Source organism: Nannospalax galili, unplaced genomic scaffold (genome assembly GCF_000622305.1).
Source record: "Nannospalax galili isolate Female #2095 unplaced genomic scaffold, S.galili_v1.0 scaffold761, whole genome shotgun sequence".
Classification (NCBI taxonomy): domain Eukaryota; kingdom Metazoa; phylum Chordata; class Mammalia; order Rodentia; family Spalacidae; genus Nannospalax; species Nannospalax galili.
Window position 1 is genome coordinate 2,414,174 of NW_008346389.1, and position 18,968 is coordinate 2,433,141.

Consider the following 18,968-nt stretch of genomic DNA (forward strand, 5'->3'; position numbering starts at 1 on the left):
GAAAATTCTTTCATAAAAGGATGAGAATCCTATGAGTCATATACGAACCTCAAAATAATATATTAACGCAACTGTGTTTTAATCACAAAAATATTGCAGACTGAAGCGAAATAGTGGGATTCTTGTAGTACAGCGGTTCCAAATGCGACTGCATGCTAGACTTACCCACGAAGCTTTAAAAAACTGCAGTGCCCCAACTGTACCCAACACCAATTAATTCAAATCTGGGAGTAAGCGCCGTGGAACTTTGGAAATACAGCTGCGAAGGTTGGGCTCCTTGCACTGGAGAGCTTGTTCCATGCTGCATGGACTGCCCTTTATTTCTGCCAACAATTTCCTTATAGCTGGAATCTGGAATCTTACCATTTACAGATAAAGAATCACATATACACATATGCAGAATACATGCACAAATATTTTTATTTAACTTAGGCCCTAATTATTAGTATATAAATCAGAAAAACTGAGTGCCTCAGAATTTACATATCCTTCTCCAAATATTTAAAGAACTGAACTCTAAAAAACACACATCAAATATATTTAAGTCATAACATACACACACACATACACATACCCACACATAGCAGTTTAATCACCTTCAGGAACCATGATCCAATAATATACTTAATAGGTACAATTCCACTCATCACTAGAGAGAGAGAGAGAGAGAGAGAGAGAGAGAGAGAGAGAGAGAGAGAGAGAAAGAGAGAGAGCTACATCAAAAAACAAACCAAAAAACCCCCCAAAACCCAAAAAACAAATAACCAAACTTTGATTAAGACATGGTGTGCCCTTTGCATGAGCACTTACAGTCAGAATGGTGTGTCATAGCAGTCTGAGGTAGCATCTTTTGTAAAGTAACACAGTCACAAAGCTGCTCTAGAATGTCTGCTGGACACAACAGTACAGGCATTGGCCTTGGCCCTTCATACAGGAAAATGACTGTGTCTGAGTTCATGGCTAATTTCTGCCCAAACATGCCCGGCTGTTCGTCAACACGCCTTTGTGCCTCATGGGGTTATAAACAAGTAATGACTCCTCTCAGCTACAGCACCTGCCTCCTTTTGCCACATGTGTTCCCCACAGGGTGAAGAAAAGTGACCACAATAGAAAGGGACAGCAGGAGCCAAGGTGCCCCTTTCTACTTATCTTTAACAACTGGACTCACTTTAAGGCTACAAAGAGGCTCCTATTTCCTCCATGATTCTGGCCCTCCAAAGGCTTCCCCTCCACCCTTGTGCAGTCATTCTGGAGTATCATTAAGCTCTCTGGGATTTTTCTGCCAGAATGGTGAGCAGAGAAGCTTTGTTTTTTAAAAATAAAATCTCCACACCAAAATAACAGTAAAATCCAGGTACAAGAGCAAAACCGAGAACAGACGGCCTTTGTCCAAGTTAAAATGACAACAGTTTAGTTTGGGCAAATGATCTGCTGCTTTTTTATGAACAGTAATAATTCAGTTCCACTCCACATTTTAAATACAAATATACAGTCAAGATAGGTTAAGGATTAAAGCTGCAAGAGGTCCCACCAACCTCGGACCTGGGTGCAGGTCATGATTTTTGCTCAATGGTCACAGATTAAACGGATTTCAAAAGCCCTTTTGTTCCTCTTTGAAAGGTGAACCCTCAAATGTCATCAGTATACAAATGAATAAAAATAGCACATGTCCAGGCAAAAAAGGGCATGAGCTGGGCCTGAGTTGCCACTGAATACTGTATCTGGCATCACACTGAACCTCAAAGCCTGTCTGAGGCAAGCCCCAGGCATCATGGAATACGCCAGTCACCCAAGTCAACTGCTACTTGCCACAACTGAGCGTGTTAGACTTCAAGTATCCAAGGTGCTAGAGCAGCCAGTTCTTTAACGAGCTCAAGCAACTCTTTAGAAGTCCCCACCGCACCCCACTCTACAGAAAGCAAAACACCACCCATGGGCACTACCCATCCTGGGTGCAAGGTGTAGAACGAGAGAACTGCTCTCCAAACACACCACCAGCCTTACACAGATAAAGGACTTCTTCAGCATTCTGTACATTGAGAAGGTGATAAGCCGGCATTCAGGCAATCTCTCTGAGTGCTTTCTTTTCTCCCCATTTTGTATCAAACAGGAAAATGGTTCCATTGGGTTAACAGTGTCATCTTAAAATGCCATAAATTAAATAAGTTAGTTCACATTTTTTTCTTTCCCAGCACTTAAGTTACAGTCAGTCTCTAAAGTGCCTTTGAAGCCTGCTTTAACAGTTCGAGGTCTCTTCTGCGGACACTGCCAGCTCTGGGACACCCATAGTCCTCCAGCTGCAAAGGTAAAAACTGCTCAATCAGCCCGAGGCCCTGCTCCTCAGCAGGACTGGTAAACAGCTTAGTCCATGAAGGTTTAAAGTTTCCGCTGAATCCCAAAAATATGATACTCCCTAAAAAAAAGAAAAAGAAAAAGTTGAAGTGTACAGCTACCAGTTCCAGCAAGATAATGAGGTGAGTCAGAGCTGTGTAAAACAAAGGTAGTTATATATATATAATAATAAAATGCCTGCACTTCCTGACGTCAGCAATGAACTCCCGCCACCCAAATGGCAAGCCATGTAACAACACACTTCCTCTACCACAGGCCCTTCTGAGGAAATTATCTTAATGATACCCACCCCAGGCAAAGCTCATGAAAATGGCTGAACAGATCAATTCTACCATAAAAATGCATATGGGCCTCCTAAGAACCTCACACAATATTGCAGATACAAACCTTTGTTATAAAGATGCGCTGGTTTAGCCAATCCCAGGGATACCAATGAATCAGAAATGTTCAACTGCTTTATTTCTCCTCTTGTGCTCAACAAAACAATTGATCTGCAGGTCAAATTCAGAAAATCAGAACCAATTCCAATTATTCAGCATGTTTATTGAGTAGCTTTCTGGACTAAGAACCGCACAGAATACTACATAAAAGCAGAATTCAAAAGGAAAACAGGCCAGCTGCTTTTCTTCCCTGCTGACAAGTCCCATCTCCCTGCTATAATGGAACCTCTTGTGTTATGAGGGGGCTGTAATTCTGGGTGCACAAAGCCAAGGAAGCCAAGATTCACTGAGGTTTGAGGACAACTTGGGAGTCAGACCTCTTATGGATTAATCTATTGTTCAGAGGACGATGGTTTTGGCTTTTCTCAGATGCTCTTTTTTTAAAATTTTATTTATTATTTTTATTTTATGTGTATGCGTGTGTTGCCTGCATGTAGGTAAGTGCACCTGTGTTGTGCAATGTCCATGGAGGTCAGAAGAGGCTGTCAGATCCCGTGGGACTGGAGTTACGGACAGTTGTTATCTGCCGTGTGGGTGCTGGGATTTGAACCCGGGTCTTCTGCAAGAACAACCAGTGTTCTTAACTGCTGAGCCATCTGTCCAGCCCTCAGATGTTCTATTAATCTATGTGTCACTATCTATTTAGTAAGTGAATGGATAAACACAAACCTAAAAAGTAAAAATAAGAGTTAGGGTGTAGTTCAGTATATAGTGCCTGTCTAGCATGAGGGAGGCCCTACATTTGATCCCTAGTGCTGCAAATGACAATAAGAACAAATGAATACATAAAAATTAACAACAGGCTGTGCATGATTTGAAAAAAAATTATTACCATTTTTTTAATTTTTTATTTTTTAAAATTTTATTTATTATTTTTATTTTATGTGTATGCGTGTATCGCCTGCATGTAGGTAAGTGCACCCATGCTGTGCAATGCCCGCAGGTTAGAAGAGGCTGTCAGATCTCCTGGAACAGGAGTTACAGACAGTTGTTAGCTGCCATGTGGGTGCTGGGATTTGAACCTGGGTCTTCTGCAAGAACAACCAGTATTCTTAACTGCTGAGCCATCTCTCCATCCCCTTTTATTTTTTTAATGTGTATGAATGCATTGCCTGCATGTGTGTAAGTGTACCCATGTCGTACAATGCCTGTGGAGGTCAGAAGGCATTGGATCCCCTGGAGCTGGGGTTATAGACTGTTAGTCACCGTGTGGGTGCAGCTGAATCAAACCATGATCCTCTGCAAAAGTAGTCAGTGCTCTTAACCACTGAGCCAGCCATCTCTCCAGCCCCTTATTGCCATTTTTAATGTCTAGTAAATTGACACAATACTCAGAACTGTTTGGGGAGTCTTGGTTCTCTTCCTAGCTTAGCTACTATGACTTCATGTTTTATTTTAATATCTGATAAAACAAGCCCTTTTTTGTATTGGTGTAATTTCTTTAAAAGGATCTGACTGCTGTTAGAGGTAGACTGCAGTACCAACTGCCAATCCCAGTCGGAGAAAGGCGATTTACTCCCATTTTTGGAAACACGTTGCTTTTATACTTTAGTTTAGTTAGGGACTTCTTTATAATACTAAATTTTCCACACAGAAAAAAAAAGAATTCCTCCTTTAATTAAACTCTAACTACATATCATTTAGCAGCATAGGTACTTTCTTTGTGTGGGCTTTGACACTGCTTAAGATAGAGATTGTGGTCTGGGCTCTCTGCTGCAATCTTTCCAAAGCCGTGAGACTTGATACAGAATTACTGCAGAGGACTGGCCATGACAGCTCTGTAGACCCGAGCTTCTTCAACAGCTTGCAATCACCAGACAATCCTTGGAGATCCTTAGCAAGTAACACACACACACACACACACACACACACACACACACCACAGAAAAGTAATCCAAAGACTTTATAGGATTTATTGGGACCTAGTTCTGCAAGCTATAAAGAACATAAAGCATTATACCAACTGAAGTTCCTGGAAGCCAGGCAAGCCTCACTCCAGCTCGTGCTCTTTCTTTAACGGCTGCACTTCTGCTGGAGAGCAGCAAGGACCCTGAATTCATCTCCTTGCCCCTAGGCAAGATCTGACCAACCCAGAAAAACAAAGGTTTTTTTTTTTTCTCATGTGCATCCTTTCAGAGATTTTTCTCATCTTTTTTCAGAGATGAACTAAGAAGGAGAAAAATAAAACGCCCCTCGGAAGAGAGTGGGACACTCAACCATTTAAAAACCAATTTATTCTTTTCTACTCACTTCCAAGTGACCTAGGCAATGACTTCTTGAATCACAGTCATTGTACAATGCTGTGAGAGTTCATCAGTGGGACAGATGGTCACAGAGGTAAAATTGCCAGAAAATTCCTTCAAAATAGTTATAAGCCTTCTGAGCCAGTTGGGTACAAAGTAGATCAACTTAAAAGTGGCAGAACTCTAAAAAGTGGCATAGTCATATTCTAAGTAACCAGCTTTTCTCTTCCAAAGAGCCTATCATTTGCAAAATCATCTAACATCCAGGTTCTGCCACTGATGAGTACCAGTCCATCAAATATAAGTACCTTGGGCCACCATGCATCAATCAGTGGGAAAGGAATACTACACAGAGCCCAGAATGCTTCTGGAGTGTAAACAGAGCTCAGAGGTAGGCATGCACTAACTGTGTGGTAGGCTCCATATATAAGGTAACCTTTCCCTTGTGCAAAGTGAGATGGACCTACCTTGGAGGGATGTTTGCTTTTAAATACTCATCCACGCGAGTGACATTTTCAAGAAGGAACATCTGTTTTTCTGTCACCCGGAAGGGAACACTGCAGGCATCCACCACAAGGAGGAGGACACCTGCACTTCGGAACTTGAAGTCAGTGCCATTGACCTGAGAACACAAACATAGCATCTGCTGTTGCATCCACTTCAGGAACATCCCTAGGAAGATTCAACTTTCTGTGGCCCCTTCTAAGCCCAGGATTCAAATGATAACAGTGTTTCGTTTGCCTCCTATGATCCCTGAAATGACAGGTAATGTACTACAGACTCCAGCTTCTTCAGCATATGGAATCCCAAAACAGAATGTGGGAGAAGAAAAAATATTTCTCAAACAGTAAAATCTTGAGTCAAAGGGCGTAGGGGGAGGGGTGGATGAAATAAAAGGAAGAAATGAAATAAAACATGAAGTAGCAACAACAAAAGAGGAAAGCCAGACATTACCAAATATTAACTTCTCAGTTAAAAAAGGAAGACAAAATAACCCAGTGACTACATACTGACCACAGGCACGACTGTGTTTATTAGGAGTAAATGATGGTAAAAAAGGGGAACAGCTCTCCTCACTCTCCCTGTCCTTCCTTGCAGAGCCTATAGTTAAATATCATTTCCAAACACTATCCGTCTCATCAGAATTCACAATGACTTTTCTAACTATGTTTAAATTGCTCTAATTCAGGGGATAGTTCTGCAAGTACCTGAGGTGAACTTTAAATGTGAAGAGATTAGACATGATCCCCTATTTATAAAAATCAGAATATGTAAGGTTCATATAAGGAAAAAACACACACACACACACACACACACAAAATTATTCTCAGCAATTCAAACCGTCTTTGAAAAAGTATACACCCCCCCCAACACACAAGGTTCTCTGTTGCTAAGAAACTTTTAAAGTCTGGAGGAAGGTATATAACTGAGCCAAAAAATGGTTAAGATGGCAAATTTCATACTATGTGTATCTTAATACAGTAAAAAAGGGAGGTGAGTTAAACTGAATTTTGTCCACACACATATGGATTTGTTATTATGTGGCCAGTCACTAACTTGGCTGTCAGGGGGAATTCTAGTGCTAACACCTGGACTCAGATCTATACCTCCATTAACCATCTCAGAAAACACTGTATTTCCACTTTCTTCACTTCCTTCAGAGACAGGCAGCCCTAAAATAAAAGGCCCAAGAAAAATTTAAAACTATCATTTCCCATTTCTAAAAAAAATTGGAAGCTCATTTTCATTCACAAAACAAGATTAAGCATGGTTTTCCACATATTGACTGAATGTGAAAATCTTATCTAAGATGTCTTTCTTCTGTAACAATGGGCGAAAAGTGTGAACAAATTTAAACAGTAGCTTAAATGTAATCATAAACAACCCAGTTCAAAAAAAAAGCAATAAAGGTAATTTACTTTAAAATGCAAACATGTAAGAATGTTTTTACAGCACAATTTCATTCTTGGCACCAATAATCACGATGTGATTACAATCCAGTGACTAGCCCCAGAAATAATCCCAGAAATAATTTATGTCTCCAGGATTAGAGATCAAAGCAGGAAACCACAGCAGCACACACACGTGCTGTTGCCTGTACTTGACCTCAGTCTAAGGCCAAGAGTGATACTGTGTGGTTGGGATAGCAATGTCCCTACAAATTCATGCACTGAAATTCTAATCACCAAAGTGATGGTATTAGGAGGTGGGGCCTCTAAGGACATGAGGGTAAAGCCCCTGTGAATAGGACCAGCACCCTTATAAACTAAGCCCGAGAGAACTATTGACTCTTCCCACATGAGAAAGGAGAGAAGAAGAACCATCTATGCACCAAGAAGCTGACCCCAACCCCAGACCTCACTTCTACCACTGTCTCAATCTTGGACAGTAAGAAATAAGTTTCTTTTTCTTTTTTTTTAAATATATTTTTTATTATTTCTATTTTATATGTATGAGCATATTGCCTGCAGGTATGTAAGTGTGCCCATGTCGTGCAATGCCAGAGGATGTCAGAAGAGGGAGCTGGATCCCCTGGAACTGGAGTTACACTGTTATCAGCCATGTGTGTGCTGGGAACCAAACCCAGGTCCCTCTGTAAGAGCAGCCAGTGGGTGGTCTTAACCACTAAGCCATCTCTCCAGCCCCGTAAGTTTCTGTATCTTATAAACGACCCAGTCTACGACATTGTGTTACATCAGCCCAAACAGACTAAGGCAATGACAGACAGTACTTACAGAAATAACAGATGGCTCTCCACGCTGAGTTTCTGCTCTATTAGGTGACTGGAATTGCACAGGGAGGTAGCTCTTGTGAGGATCACTACTAAACACCATCTAGACAAGAACACATTTCATATTTAAAGGTCACTGAATCCTCATCCCAAGTGTCCCTCAAAATAAACTCAATTGTACCAAGTGGTCAATGGGTGTTTTTCTTTATCTGAACTTTTTATACCTAGTCTACAACCTGGAATTCCATCTTTCAATACATTTAATATAGAAGTCTATGTTTCTCATTTTCTGGAACAATCACAGTTTCAAACAGTGCAATCTTGTTAATAAAATCAGCAGGATTGGGGTTTAGTTTAGTGATACAGCACATGTTCAGCATGCACGTCCACACAGAGTCAGTTTAATAAAAGTATCTAAATAATGCATGCTAAATTTAAATCTTTGCAAATATGTCATGGAAAAACAGGCACACTTTTTAAAAAAGATTTTTATGTGTGTGTGTGTGTGTGTGTGTGTGTGTGTGTGCGTGCGTGCATTCACATGCATGTGAGTGCCCTTGGAGGCCAAAAGACAGTGTTGGATTACATGGAGCAGGGGTTACAGGCAGTTGTGAGCTGCCATGTCTGCAAGAGCAGCAAATGCTCTTAACTACTAACTCATTGCACCCGTCTGGCCCACATGTTTTTACAAGATCTTTTTCAGATTAATTAGCCTGAACTGGAATCCAGTCAATGTAGGACTGAGAAGGAAAGAGCTGTCTATAAGGAGGCTACACTATTTAACAATTTGTAGTGCCTTCCACAGGGCCACATTTCAGCTCTTCTTGGGTACCTGCAAAATGTTTATGAACACATCCCATTTCCCTCTGTTCTACTGCAGTCAAGAGGTACAGTGGTCCTTCACTTCCCACGAGCAGTTCCCATTCTTTCCTGCTTTTCTGACTTTGCTCATGCTGACCTCCTCTCCCGATGCTGACCTCCCTCCTCTCCCGATGCTGACCTCCCTCCTCTCCCGATGCTGACCTCCCTCCTCTCCCGATGCTGACCTCCCTCCTCTCCCGATGCTGACCTCCCTCCTCTCCCGATGCTGACCTCCCTCCTCTCCCGATGCTGACCTCCCTCCTCTCCCGATGCTGACCTCCCTCCTCTCCTGATGCTGACCTCCCTCCTCTCCTGATGCTGACCACTCAACACCCTTCTCTTTCCCTTTCACTCCGCTAATTTACTCTTGGGCCTCAAAGTCCACCTCCCCCAACCGGTATGTCTCATTCAAAACCACTTTTAATTCTCAAGCAGTTGAACATTTAAAAGCATATTGTCCTTATAAATCACCGTTAATAATTTCACACAAGAATAATCATCCCTATACCAAATAGCATTCAAAGTTGAACATTCTTTTAAGTCTTAGATTGAGGGCAAAGTTGTGTGAAGTTTTACAATTATTTCTAATATGTGTTTGGTTTTGAGATGCAAGAGAAAAATTCTCCTCAAATTTCCAAGTAAAAGTGACATTCCCAAAATTTACTTCAAATACTCTGAGTACAGAAAGCTGGTCATCAGTACTGTTTGTTTCTTCTTTTCTTTTTGAGACATGTTTTCCCTACTTGGCCCAGGCTGGCCTTGAACCTCCTGCCTCTCTCTACCTTAAGTACTTGAGATTACAGACATATACCACCATACCTGGCATCAATATATTGATTTATTTATTATTTTTATTTTATGTGTATGAGTGTATTGCCTGCATATACGTAAGTGCAATGCCCACAGAGGTCAGGGGACAGTGTAGGATCCCCTGGAACTGGAGTTACAGACAGTTGTGAGCTGCCATGTGGGTGCTGGGATTCAAACCCGGGTTTTCTTCAAGAAAAACCAGTGTTGTTACCCTCTGAGCCATCTCTCCGGCCCCAATGTATTTTTTTAAAAATGAATTCTGATGGATGCTTCTGGCACAGAGACTAAGCATGCTCAAGGTGGACAGTGGATCTATTTAACAAGCTAGAACCAAGGAATTTCCATTGTTAATGATATAAGGTTTTTCTAAGTTATAGATTGTATTCAGTAACGAAGAGCTTTCTAAACAAATCTAGCTTAAATGCTAGGCTAGAGAAGTTGGTGTCCCACAAGGATAACATGGAATGGGGAGTTTAGTGGTAGAGATGTATATAGAATATACAAGGTCCTGTAGACCATCCAAAGCACAGGAAAGAAAAAAAGGACCTGCATCTATATATATATACTCACATACATGCACTTTTTATACACATGGGGTTTTGAGGTTTGTTGACTGGTTTTGGCTTTATTTGAATAGGAGAACAGAGATCACTAAGGAATGTGAGAGAGTGAGGGCCGACAGTAGGCTGCCATTGGAAAACAACACACTGGGGTGGGGGGTGGCTCATGAGGCTGAGGCTCCCAGGAGAATCTATTTCAATTTCAAGCCCCCTTATGCTACACAATGAGACCCTGTCTCAAAAACAAATCTAAACAGAACAGAGCAAACGAACACAAGGAAAAGGGGCACAGAGAGGACAATGGGAGGGAAATGAAAGGTGGGCAGCACACATTCGCACTCACGCGCAGACCCTAGAGTAAATATAAATGCCTGAGTGCCACGAAAACAGAGGGGCAACATGGGCAAGAAGGAGACCAGAAGGAGGGGAGCAGGGAAAGTGATGGGGAGGGTGACCGGAGAGAAGTGCAGTGACACTATGTATGAAATGCCATAAGGAAACCCACTATCTGCTCTGCTTACTAAGGGAATTAATGAAAACATGGAATCCAAAAGAAAAGAGGCTAGGCATGGTGGCCCACACCTTTAATTCCAGGACTCAGGAAAAGCAAGTAGATCTCTATGGGTTGGAGACCAGCATTATCTACATAGCAAATTCCAGGTCAGTTGGAGCTACAGGGAAACCTTATCTCAAGAAAACAAACAAACAACCCATCTGTGACCTGGAAGTTCCTCTGACAAGCCATGGTCCCACCTCCTTCCCACGCTCTTCAGAAGGAGTCAAGCCCACTAAGGGGAGGGGCTATGGATATATAAACCAGGAAAGCCATGAGGCCTCTCTCTAGCCATTTTGTGTGGCTGTCAGGCCACAGGATTTATGTTTGGGTGTGGACTTTGGAGTACAGCTGTGAATGGGGTAGTCGCCATTTTTGGAATAGAGCGTAGCGGGGTTAGACTGTACACATAGACCGGTGAGACGGTGCCCGTAGGGTGAGGCGGATGGAGACCGCGTGTCGGGACAAGCTGGTGGTGGGCATTCCAAATATAAGCCTATGAGAACCCATGTCTTTGTAAGTCACCCCCTTTCCTGGGCATCACATAAACTATGCAAAATCCAAATAGAATGCCTTATGTCAGTTTGTCAATTCACATCGGGACCAGGAGACCCTGAGTGAGGGCAGGTCTCCAGCGGGAAAGGGAAAATTTAGTGAAACACCACCCCCCAAATGAAAAAGAAACTTAATTTCATGAGAAGCATAACTCTATTGTTCTATTCCTGGTTTTATGGCTACCAATGGTAAGAAACAACAGGAGGGAAAAAAGAGGAAGGTGGGAAGGGGAGGGAGGGAGGGAGAGGAAGGAAGTAGAGGGAGGAAGGAAAGAAAAGAGGGAGAGAAGAGAGAGGGAGAAGTAGAGAGAAGGGAGGAGGAGGAGGGGAAGGAGGGAGGGGAAGAAGGAGAGGGGATGGTATTCATGCAGAGGAAGAAGTCTTCTTCACAAATCACCCAAAGAAAGATCTGGGAGCTTTCTTCACATTTACTGTCAAGATTTTTGTAGCAGTTCTTGCTTGCTGATACCATCACTGGATGTGAACAGCATCAGCATCAATTGCTGGCTGTGGGAGGCTGCTGGGCTCTGGCCCTAGTGCTGACTCAGTAGCACTGTGGTAGGACAGGTTCCCAGGGGATGCTGGTCTAGGACCATACTGTAAGAACCATTTTTTTCTTCACCTATATTTGTTTCTGAAAACTAAATGTTAGCTCATCATTAGTTCTGGGAATCCTAAATCTGGGAAATTAAAAAAAAAAAAAACAAAAAACACACAATCAAGGTAGACTGATCTATCAAAAGGAAAGGTACTTTTGTTATAAATAGGGAATATTTTGCTTCTTATAAGTACCACATACTAGAACAGACCAAAATTCAAGAGATACCATCATGTATTTATAAATTTGCAGATAGATGTTTCAAAGTAAACTACTCCTACTGCAAAGAAACTCCAACTTCTCTCCCAGAACCACTCCTCTCCTGTGCTTACCTGGTGGGTGCCACAGCCTTGACAGAGACCCGTGAGCATGGCGGGCATGCGCCTAACCACCGAGGGCTTTCTGTAATACTGTGGGTACGCTTTGGCCATGCAGTTACTGATGTCTTTGGAGTCAGTTGCTGCCTGAATCTTGACTCTTTCGCATCCCTGAGATGAACAGTAACTGTGGCCATCCCTGTGGCTCTGGGCTCTGAGATACAGAAATAATAACCTGCACAAAATAGAAACCAAACCACTTGTTGTTAGCCTTTCTCAGCTTGATTCATGGCCAAAGGGATATTTCTCCAACAAAGTAACATTTCCTTAAAAGAAAAATAAATTGCAAAACTAATAAACTGTTTCCCTTTCCTACTTCGCCTCCTAGAGTCTTAGGTCAAATCCAGTATTTCCTTAGAAAACTATTTGATAACATGATTCAGTTGTCCTGGAAGACATCAAAGTTGATTTCTGTCTTGTTAGTTCAATGCATAATTTGAGAGGATAAAATCTGAGTTCAAAAACTGCTTGAAAACTATATATTTATATTGAATTAAGGAATCAGTACATTAAGACCAGCTATTCCTTTGGTTGGTATTGCTCATTTTGGAAAGTGGGATAATAAAACAGCTACTCTGACTTGTTTGGCTGAGGCCAAGATAGTCAAATCAATTCCTGTCATATTTTCCAAGAGCACATGGGCCTGAGGCCCATCCTGCTGTAAATGGGCCAAAATCGGGCTAAGGGAACAGCCTTGCCCGTTCCAAATGATCGTCTTGCTACCAAGATAAATGAAGTTCTAAGCAATGTTCCAACATTTTATGCAAACCTAGTGTTTCTAAACCAAAGGAGTCAGGATTCAAAGGACTTGATGAAACATGATTGAGTACCAGAAATCAACAATTCACATTTTAACGTGACGTCAATGAACAACGCAAAGTCATAATTAAAAAGTTAACAAAGGTTAAAAGGTCACTGTCCCAACATCTACTAACTTTAGTATAAATATTTTTAAAATAACAAAAGCCTGAATGGGCAAGAGCCTTTTAATACAGTCCAAATCACTAGAATTAATAAGAAATCTATCCTCAGAGGCTGAAGGATTTTTGAAATACACAGACCAGAAAGCAACATCCCATCTTTTCACAGAGACAGTCACTAATTTGCAGTCACCAGAATGCCTTTACAAATTTGAGTGTTCCATTTATTTTGGCAAAAATTCAAGTAGGAACATAGAAATTCTGCCATCTACAGAATAGATGTCCAGTTACATTATTTACATCTAATTAGAAATTGAAAATCAGAGACTTTTAAGCTTATCACATTGGCCACAGGGGATGTTAGAGGGCAAATGAGTTGATTCATATAAAGGTCAATCAGGCAATTCACAGATGACCCCAATCTCTTTCCCCTAATTGACCTTGCAACATATCTCTCCACTCTCAACTTTTTGCTTTTCCCCAAACGTCCCGTGCCACATCTGTCCATGCTGCCATGCATCTGTGCACTGCTCCTCTGCCTGCATCTGTGCACTGCTCCCTCTGCCTGCATCTGTGCACTGCTCCCTCCGCCTGCATCTGTGCACTGCTCCTCTGCCTGCATCTGTGCACTGCTCCCTCTGCCTGCATCTGTGCACTGCTCCTCTGCCTGCATCTGTGCGCTGCTCCTTCTGCCTGCATCTGTGCGCTGCTCCTTCTGCCTGCAGAGCCTCACCCGGCCTTTTCTTTCTTCTCCTAATTGCTCAGGAATTTGTTTTCAGGATGTCACTGGTTACTCTAGACTGACCTGTCAGCTACCCACACACACAAGGTACATTAAATGTACCACTGTAGGACTTTTAAGCCTTTCACTCTCTAGTAACTTGCTTTAAGTGACTGTGAATTTAGAGATGAAATTAATTTTATTGGCATTAGCATCTTCGTGGTACCTAGACAATGGAATGTCTAAGGATGGAGTCTGGAGGAGCATGCTGCTTGCTAGATAGAAGAGGAGATAGAGCCTACCATAACCCACAGGCTGAGACTGTAACTGGATAAAAGCAGACAAAGCCAATAGGACCCTAGTAGAGCAGGATAAGGATTAAAAAGTGGAATGTACAGTCTAGAAAAGTTGGAAGCAAATAGGCCATGGTTACACAGTGTTGTTTAAAAACTCAAGGTCAACTTAAGAAATAACCTTAAGTCAGAAGGGGAAACAGGCTTTCAGTGAAACAGAAAGAATTTCTTATATTAATAGCTATCTTAGAGTTGCTACAGAAGAACAAATTATTTTCACTTTCAATTGGGCAAACTGGTGGTTCTTGACACGGATCATTTCTCTCTCTAAATTGCCTTAATAGGTAAACAGCAAATATCTTCACTGACTCAACCGTCAGCTATAATTACAAGTCATTGGAGCTATGCTCCCAACCCCTAGGAGTGTGCAGAAGTGTGGAAGTGTGTAGAGAAGCGCCCCGTGCCCCGCCAGTTGCTCTGCTCCACAGCTACCAAATCCCATTGTTTCTTAGCTGCGCTGACCAGTCAACAATTTCATCCTTAAAGGAAATAAGCATTCATTCTTATTCCCTGGTTCCACAAATTACCCTGTGCTGGAGTCAAAGTAGAACTTCCTCTCAGATGACTTCCTCTGCAGCTCCTCCATGGAATGCACAGGCTCGTATTCTTCAGTTTTGGACAGGGAGCCATTGTGTCTCTGTAGAAAGCCGAAGGAAACCTGAAAGCTTGTATTTGATGGGTAGCACAGTCCAACTTGGATCCAGTCATTCCTTCAAAGGGGGGACAAGAAAGAAAACTAATTCCCACCAGAGCTCTATCTCTTGAACACTGTAGCATGTGAACCTTTCTCTGCCTTGGGCGTCCGCTGTGTTTGAGTCACAAGCAGAAGATATACTAAAAAGGGATTCATTTGTCTGTCTCAAGTGTCTCTTATCAGCACATTTTACAATATGGCCTACCAAAAAACAACTTCATTTAAACAGAATTTGGAATTTGTAAATTAAAGTGGATAAAGTGTACTGCAAACAGATAATAAAATTCAAGCTGGGTATGAGTGTACTGATATGAACTTACCAATAGGCTAACAGTGGACGTGTCAGCTGGCAAAAATCATTTGAAAGAGTCTCTCCATAAATATATCTATCTTTTTAAATAATAGTAAGATGACTTCCTACTGCCACAACTGAGAGAAAGGTAGATGGCTTTTTAAAGCTTTTTATGTATATCACCATATTATAGTATTTTTCTTAATGTCCTCAGATATAAAATTGTTTTTAAAAATATTTCAGTATTCTTGGGGGCTGGAGAGATGGCTCAGCAGTTAAGAGCACTGACTGCTCTTGCAGAGGACCCAGGTTCGATTCCTAGCACCCACATGGCGGCTACAAACTGTCCTTAACTCCAGTTCCAAGGGAATCCAAAGCCCTCTTCTGATGTCCGTGGCATTGCATGACACAGGTGCACTCACATACATACAGGCAATACACTCATACACATAAAAATAAAAATAATAAATAAAATATTTTTTAAAAATTACAGTATTCTTTTAGTATTTTCTTCTATTGACTTCTCTTTTTACTGTGATAATGCAAACATACCCTAAAATTTACTATTTTAAACAAGTTTAGTTGCATTGTTCAGTAACATTAAGCATCTTCACAAGACTGTACAGCCATTTCCATGGTCCAGCTCCAGAACTTTTTTCTCTGTTGCTCCAAAGAGCCTTATGTGGCAAGGCCTTAAACTGTACATGCATTTCACCAAGCAATCTACTAGAGAATAATTATGAATGCAGGCAGACAAAAGATGTAAAAGAGAAGCTCTACAGGGTATTGTTTATAATAGCAAAAAAAAAAAAAAAAAAAAACAAGTGGGGAGAGGAGAGAAACTCAATGTTCATGATTGTTCACACAATTACAGTTCATCCATAGTTCAGAAAACTCAAGAGTGCAGGAAAAAAGAGACATAATATTTATATGCCTTACTTAATAAGGACTAAGGATTATCTCAATTTTCTTTCTGGTTTCTCTGTATTTTCCTTATTATGTTTAATGAGTAGAGCTTTTATAACTTTTAAACTTATTTTCAGAAGCAGAGCTATGACCTCCCTGTAATTATACTAAATTCAGAAAAAAATTGTTCATCTCTTCTTCTTATCTCTGCCCATCATGTAATCTTTATAAAATTTTAACTAATTAAGCAAGGCAGTGTGACTATATTCAGGTTGATTTTCAAAATGTCTAGGCTCATTCCTATCTCTCTTTAAAATTCTTTAATTTGTCCAGAATTGGACGAAAAGTTTGCTTTGTATTTTATAGAGCCTGCTCATCGTTTGCTTGTAATATCTCACCTCAAATCCATAATCCAGCTCAACATAGCGTTTTGGAACACTCATCACTCTGGTAGTTCCTCTCCACCCTCCTGGCTTTGTTCTGCTTTGTTTTCTCTCACTGGCTTCTCTGTAACTCACTGGTAATATCAAGCTGGGCTTTAAGAAACCTTACCATGAACACAATGTAGACTAAGGGGTGAAAGTAGGGAGATGGGGCAGGAGGCTGCTGCAAGGATCTGGGCACAGATGCTAGTGGCCTAAATTTGGTAGGACTGGAAATATCTGAATGGCATTAGAGAGCCAAAACTGATGGTTTGCTACTGGTGGGATGGGAAGGGAACAGTGGCAAAGGGGTGAGTTCTGGGATTTGGGGCTTGGCAGAGTATCAGTGGGACACAGAGAAGAAGCCATGTTTAAGAAGAAACTAACAATTCATTTTGGAGCATGTCCCATACCCCTAACGATCTCACACCAAGGCCATCCACCATTAGCAGTACCCAGCCTGGGAAGTGAGCTCCTTACATCCAGACTCCTATATACTCTAGTCCTTTTCTCTTTTACTTCAACTGTTTGTTAAACAAATTCTAACAAGTCAGAGCTTTATGAGCAATAAGATAAACAATTCATGCAGTTTTTAGGTACAGATTTAAGCAACTGCATGGAATCCCATGAGCTGATCATTACACAGATCTAGATTACTTCACTCTGCATTCAAAGTAACCCTTCTTATCTGAGGCTTCCACATTCCTCAGATTCAACCAACCAACTGCCCACTGAAAATACACAGAAGAAAATTTAAAAACACTTCAGTTATACCGAAAATGTAGAGGCTTTTTTTTCTTGTCATTGTTCCTTAAATGGTATAGTACAACTGTTTGCATAGCTTCAATATTTCAAGTAATCTACAGGTAATCAAAGTATACAGGAGATGTGTGTGGCTGATATGCAAACATTATGCCATTTTATAGAAGGACTGAACATCTATAGAGTTTAGTATTTGCAAGGTATCCTGAACCCAGGCCCTCAAGGACAGAAAGGAATGACTATTCCCCTCCCTCCTTTCTAGTTTGACTTATGTCCCTTTCTCTGATGCTCCCTATACTCCTATTCACCAGACCCAGTATGCTGAGCAGAAAGAGGCCTTTTCTCAACTCTGGGCTTTTGTACAGGACTGACTAGTCACTTACTTCTGCAGTGACAATCTGCATTGTCACTTCTTCACACCTGTCTAATGTGAGCACATTCATCTTTACAGCAACTGACACATGGTAAAAAATTATTGTAGAAATACAGCCTTGGATTGAATGTGACACCACCAGAACAGATAACTGGGAAATTGAGACAAGACAGAATAATGCTTCAAGGCAGGGGTAGGAAATACCTGGCATTCACATTCCAACTCTTTACCTGTGTCCAGGCAGCTATTACCATCCATCACATATCTCTCCCTTCTGCTTAGTATATACTTGGCCTAAAAATTCTTTCAGTTTTTTCAGGCATGTGGTTCATACCAGTAATCTCTGCCCTTGGGAGGTTGAGGCAGGAGGACTATCAAAATTTCAAGGTCAGTTTGAGTTACTATATAACTATAAGACTATCTCAAAATGAGAAAAGGAGAGAAAAAGCCTTTTAAATTAAATGCTCAGTCAGAAAAACATCTTTGGCCAGTTACAGGAAATTAAAGCATTCACCTTATATAGCATTAAAACCCATTGTTGGGCTGAAGATGCAGCTCAGTGGTAGAGCTCTTACTGACATTCCTGAAGCCCAAAAGTCAATCCCAAGTACCTCAAAGCAAAACCAAAACAAACCCTATTGGTTTTTTATTATTTTATTTTTTAAATTTTATTTCATGTGCATGCCTGTATGAATCTAAGTGCACCTGGGTTGTGCAATGCCTATGGATGCCAGAAGATAGCATCAGATCTTCTGGAACTGGAGTTACAGACAGTTGTTTGCCACCATGTGTAGAATGGAATTCAAACCCAGGTCCTCTGTAAGAGCAGCCAGTGGTCTTAACTGCTGACCAATCTCTTCATGCAAAACACCTTATTATAGACTAGCCCTTCTAAACATAGTATCCTTATGATGGAAAAAAGAAATGCTTTGAAAATGACAGGAATCAATCTGCATTATCTTACTTCCATCAGCACAGGCTACACTGCCTCTCCATAGGAAGAAAGCATATCAAGTGTCATTCCTGCTAGGAGGAGATATGCTATTCTTTTCTCCACTGTGACTACCTGCTCAAATGTTTGACACAACAGTAAGAGCAGCATACTTGTTGAAGTTTACGAGGTATAGGAAAGTGGTGCGTGGTGCTGGCCCATTCCAGTGGATGGTGTAGCCCTTCTCTAGCATGATGACAGGCTGGTACTGCGGGAAGGTGGCCCTCTGGTTGATACCCCGAAGCACCATTGGGTGGGATGGGTATTCGTCTCGTGTGATGATCATACTAAGATTCGGAGTGCTCCATGTCTGAACATAGACCTTTAAGAAAAAGAATTGAAGGCAAGTGAGCAAAAGATTAAACCGCTCTATGAACTTACCCAGCATACATCAAGGGTCTGTACTTTGAAAAGAGTAAGTCTGGGGCTAGAAAGATGGCTCAGCAGTTAAGAGC

At 41.3% G+C, this 18,968-nt stretch overlaps 1 protein-coding gene across 2 annotated transcripts in view; it reads right to left on the reverse strand.

The window, feature by feature from the left end:
- Positions 1-397: 397 nt before the first annotated feature.
- The window catches only part of Cemip2 (cell migration inducing hyaluronidase 2), an 80,784-nt gene continuing 62,213 nt past the window's right edge, over positions 398-18,968 (reverse strand). For both annotated transcript variants that reach the window (XM_029568141.1, XM_008842780.3), the window contains exons 18-24: positions 18,627-18,835; positions 14,601-14,783; positions 12,035-12,254; positions 7,771-7,869; positions 5,503-5,657; positions 2,740-2,843; positions 398-2,413 (exon numbers count right to left, since the gene is read on the reverse strand). In XM_029568141.1, coding sequence (XP_029424001.1) covers positions 2,214-2,413; positions 2,740-2,843; positions 5,503-5,657; positions 7,771-7,869; positions 12,035-12,254; positions 14,601-14,783; positions 18,627-18,835 — 1,170 coding nt within the window. In that variant the 3' untranslated portion in view covers positions 398-2,213. The remainder of the gene's footprint in view (positions 2,414-2,739; positions 2,844-5,502; positions 5,658-7,770; positions 7,870-12,034; positions 12,255-14,600; positions 14,784-18,626; positions 18,836-18,968) is intronic.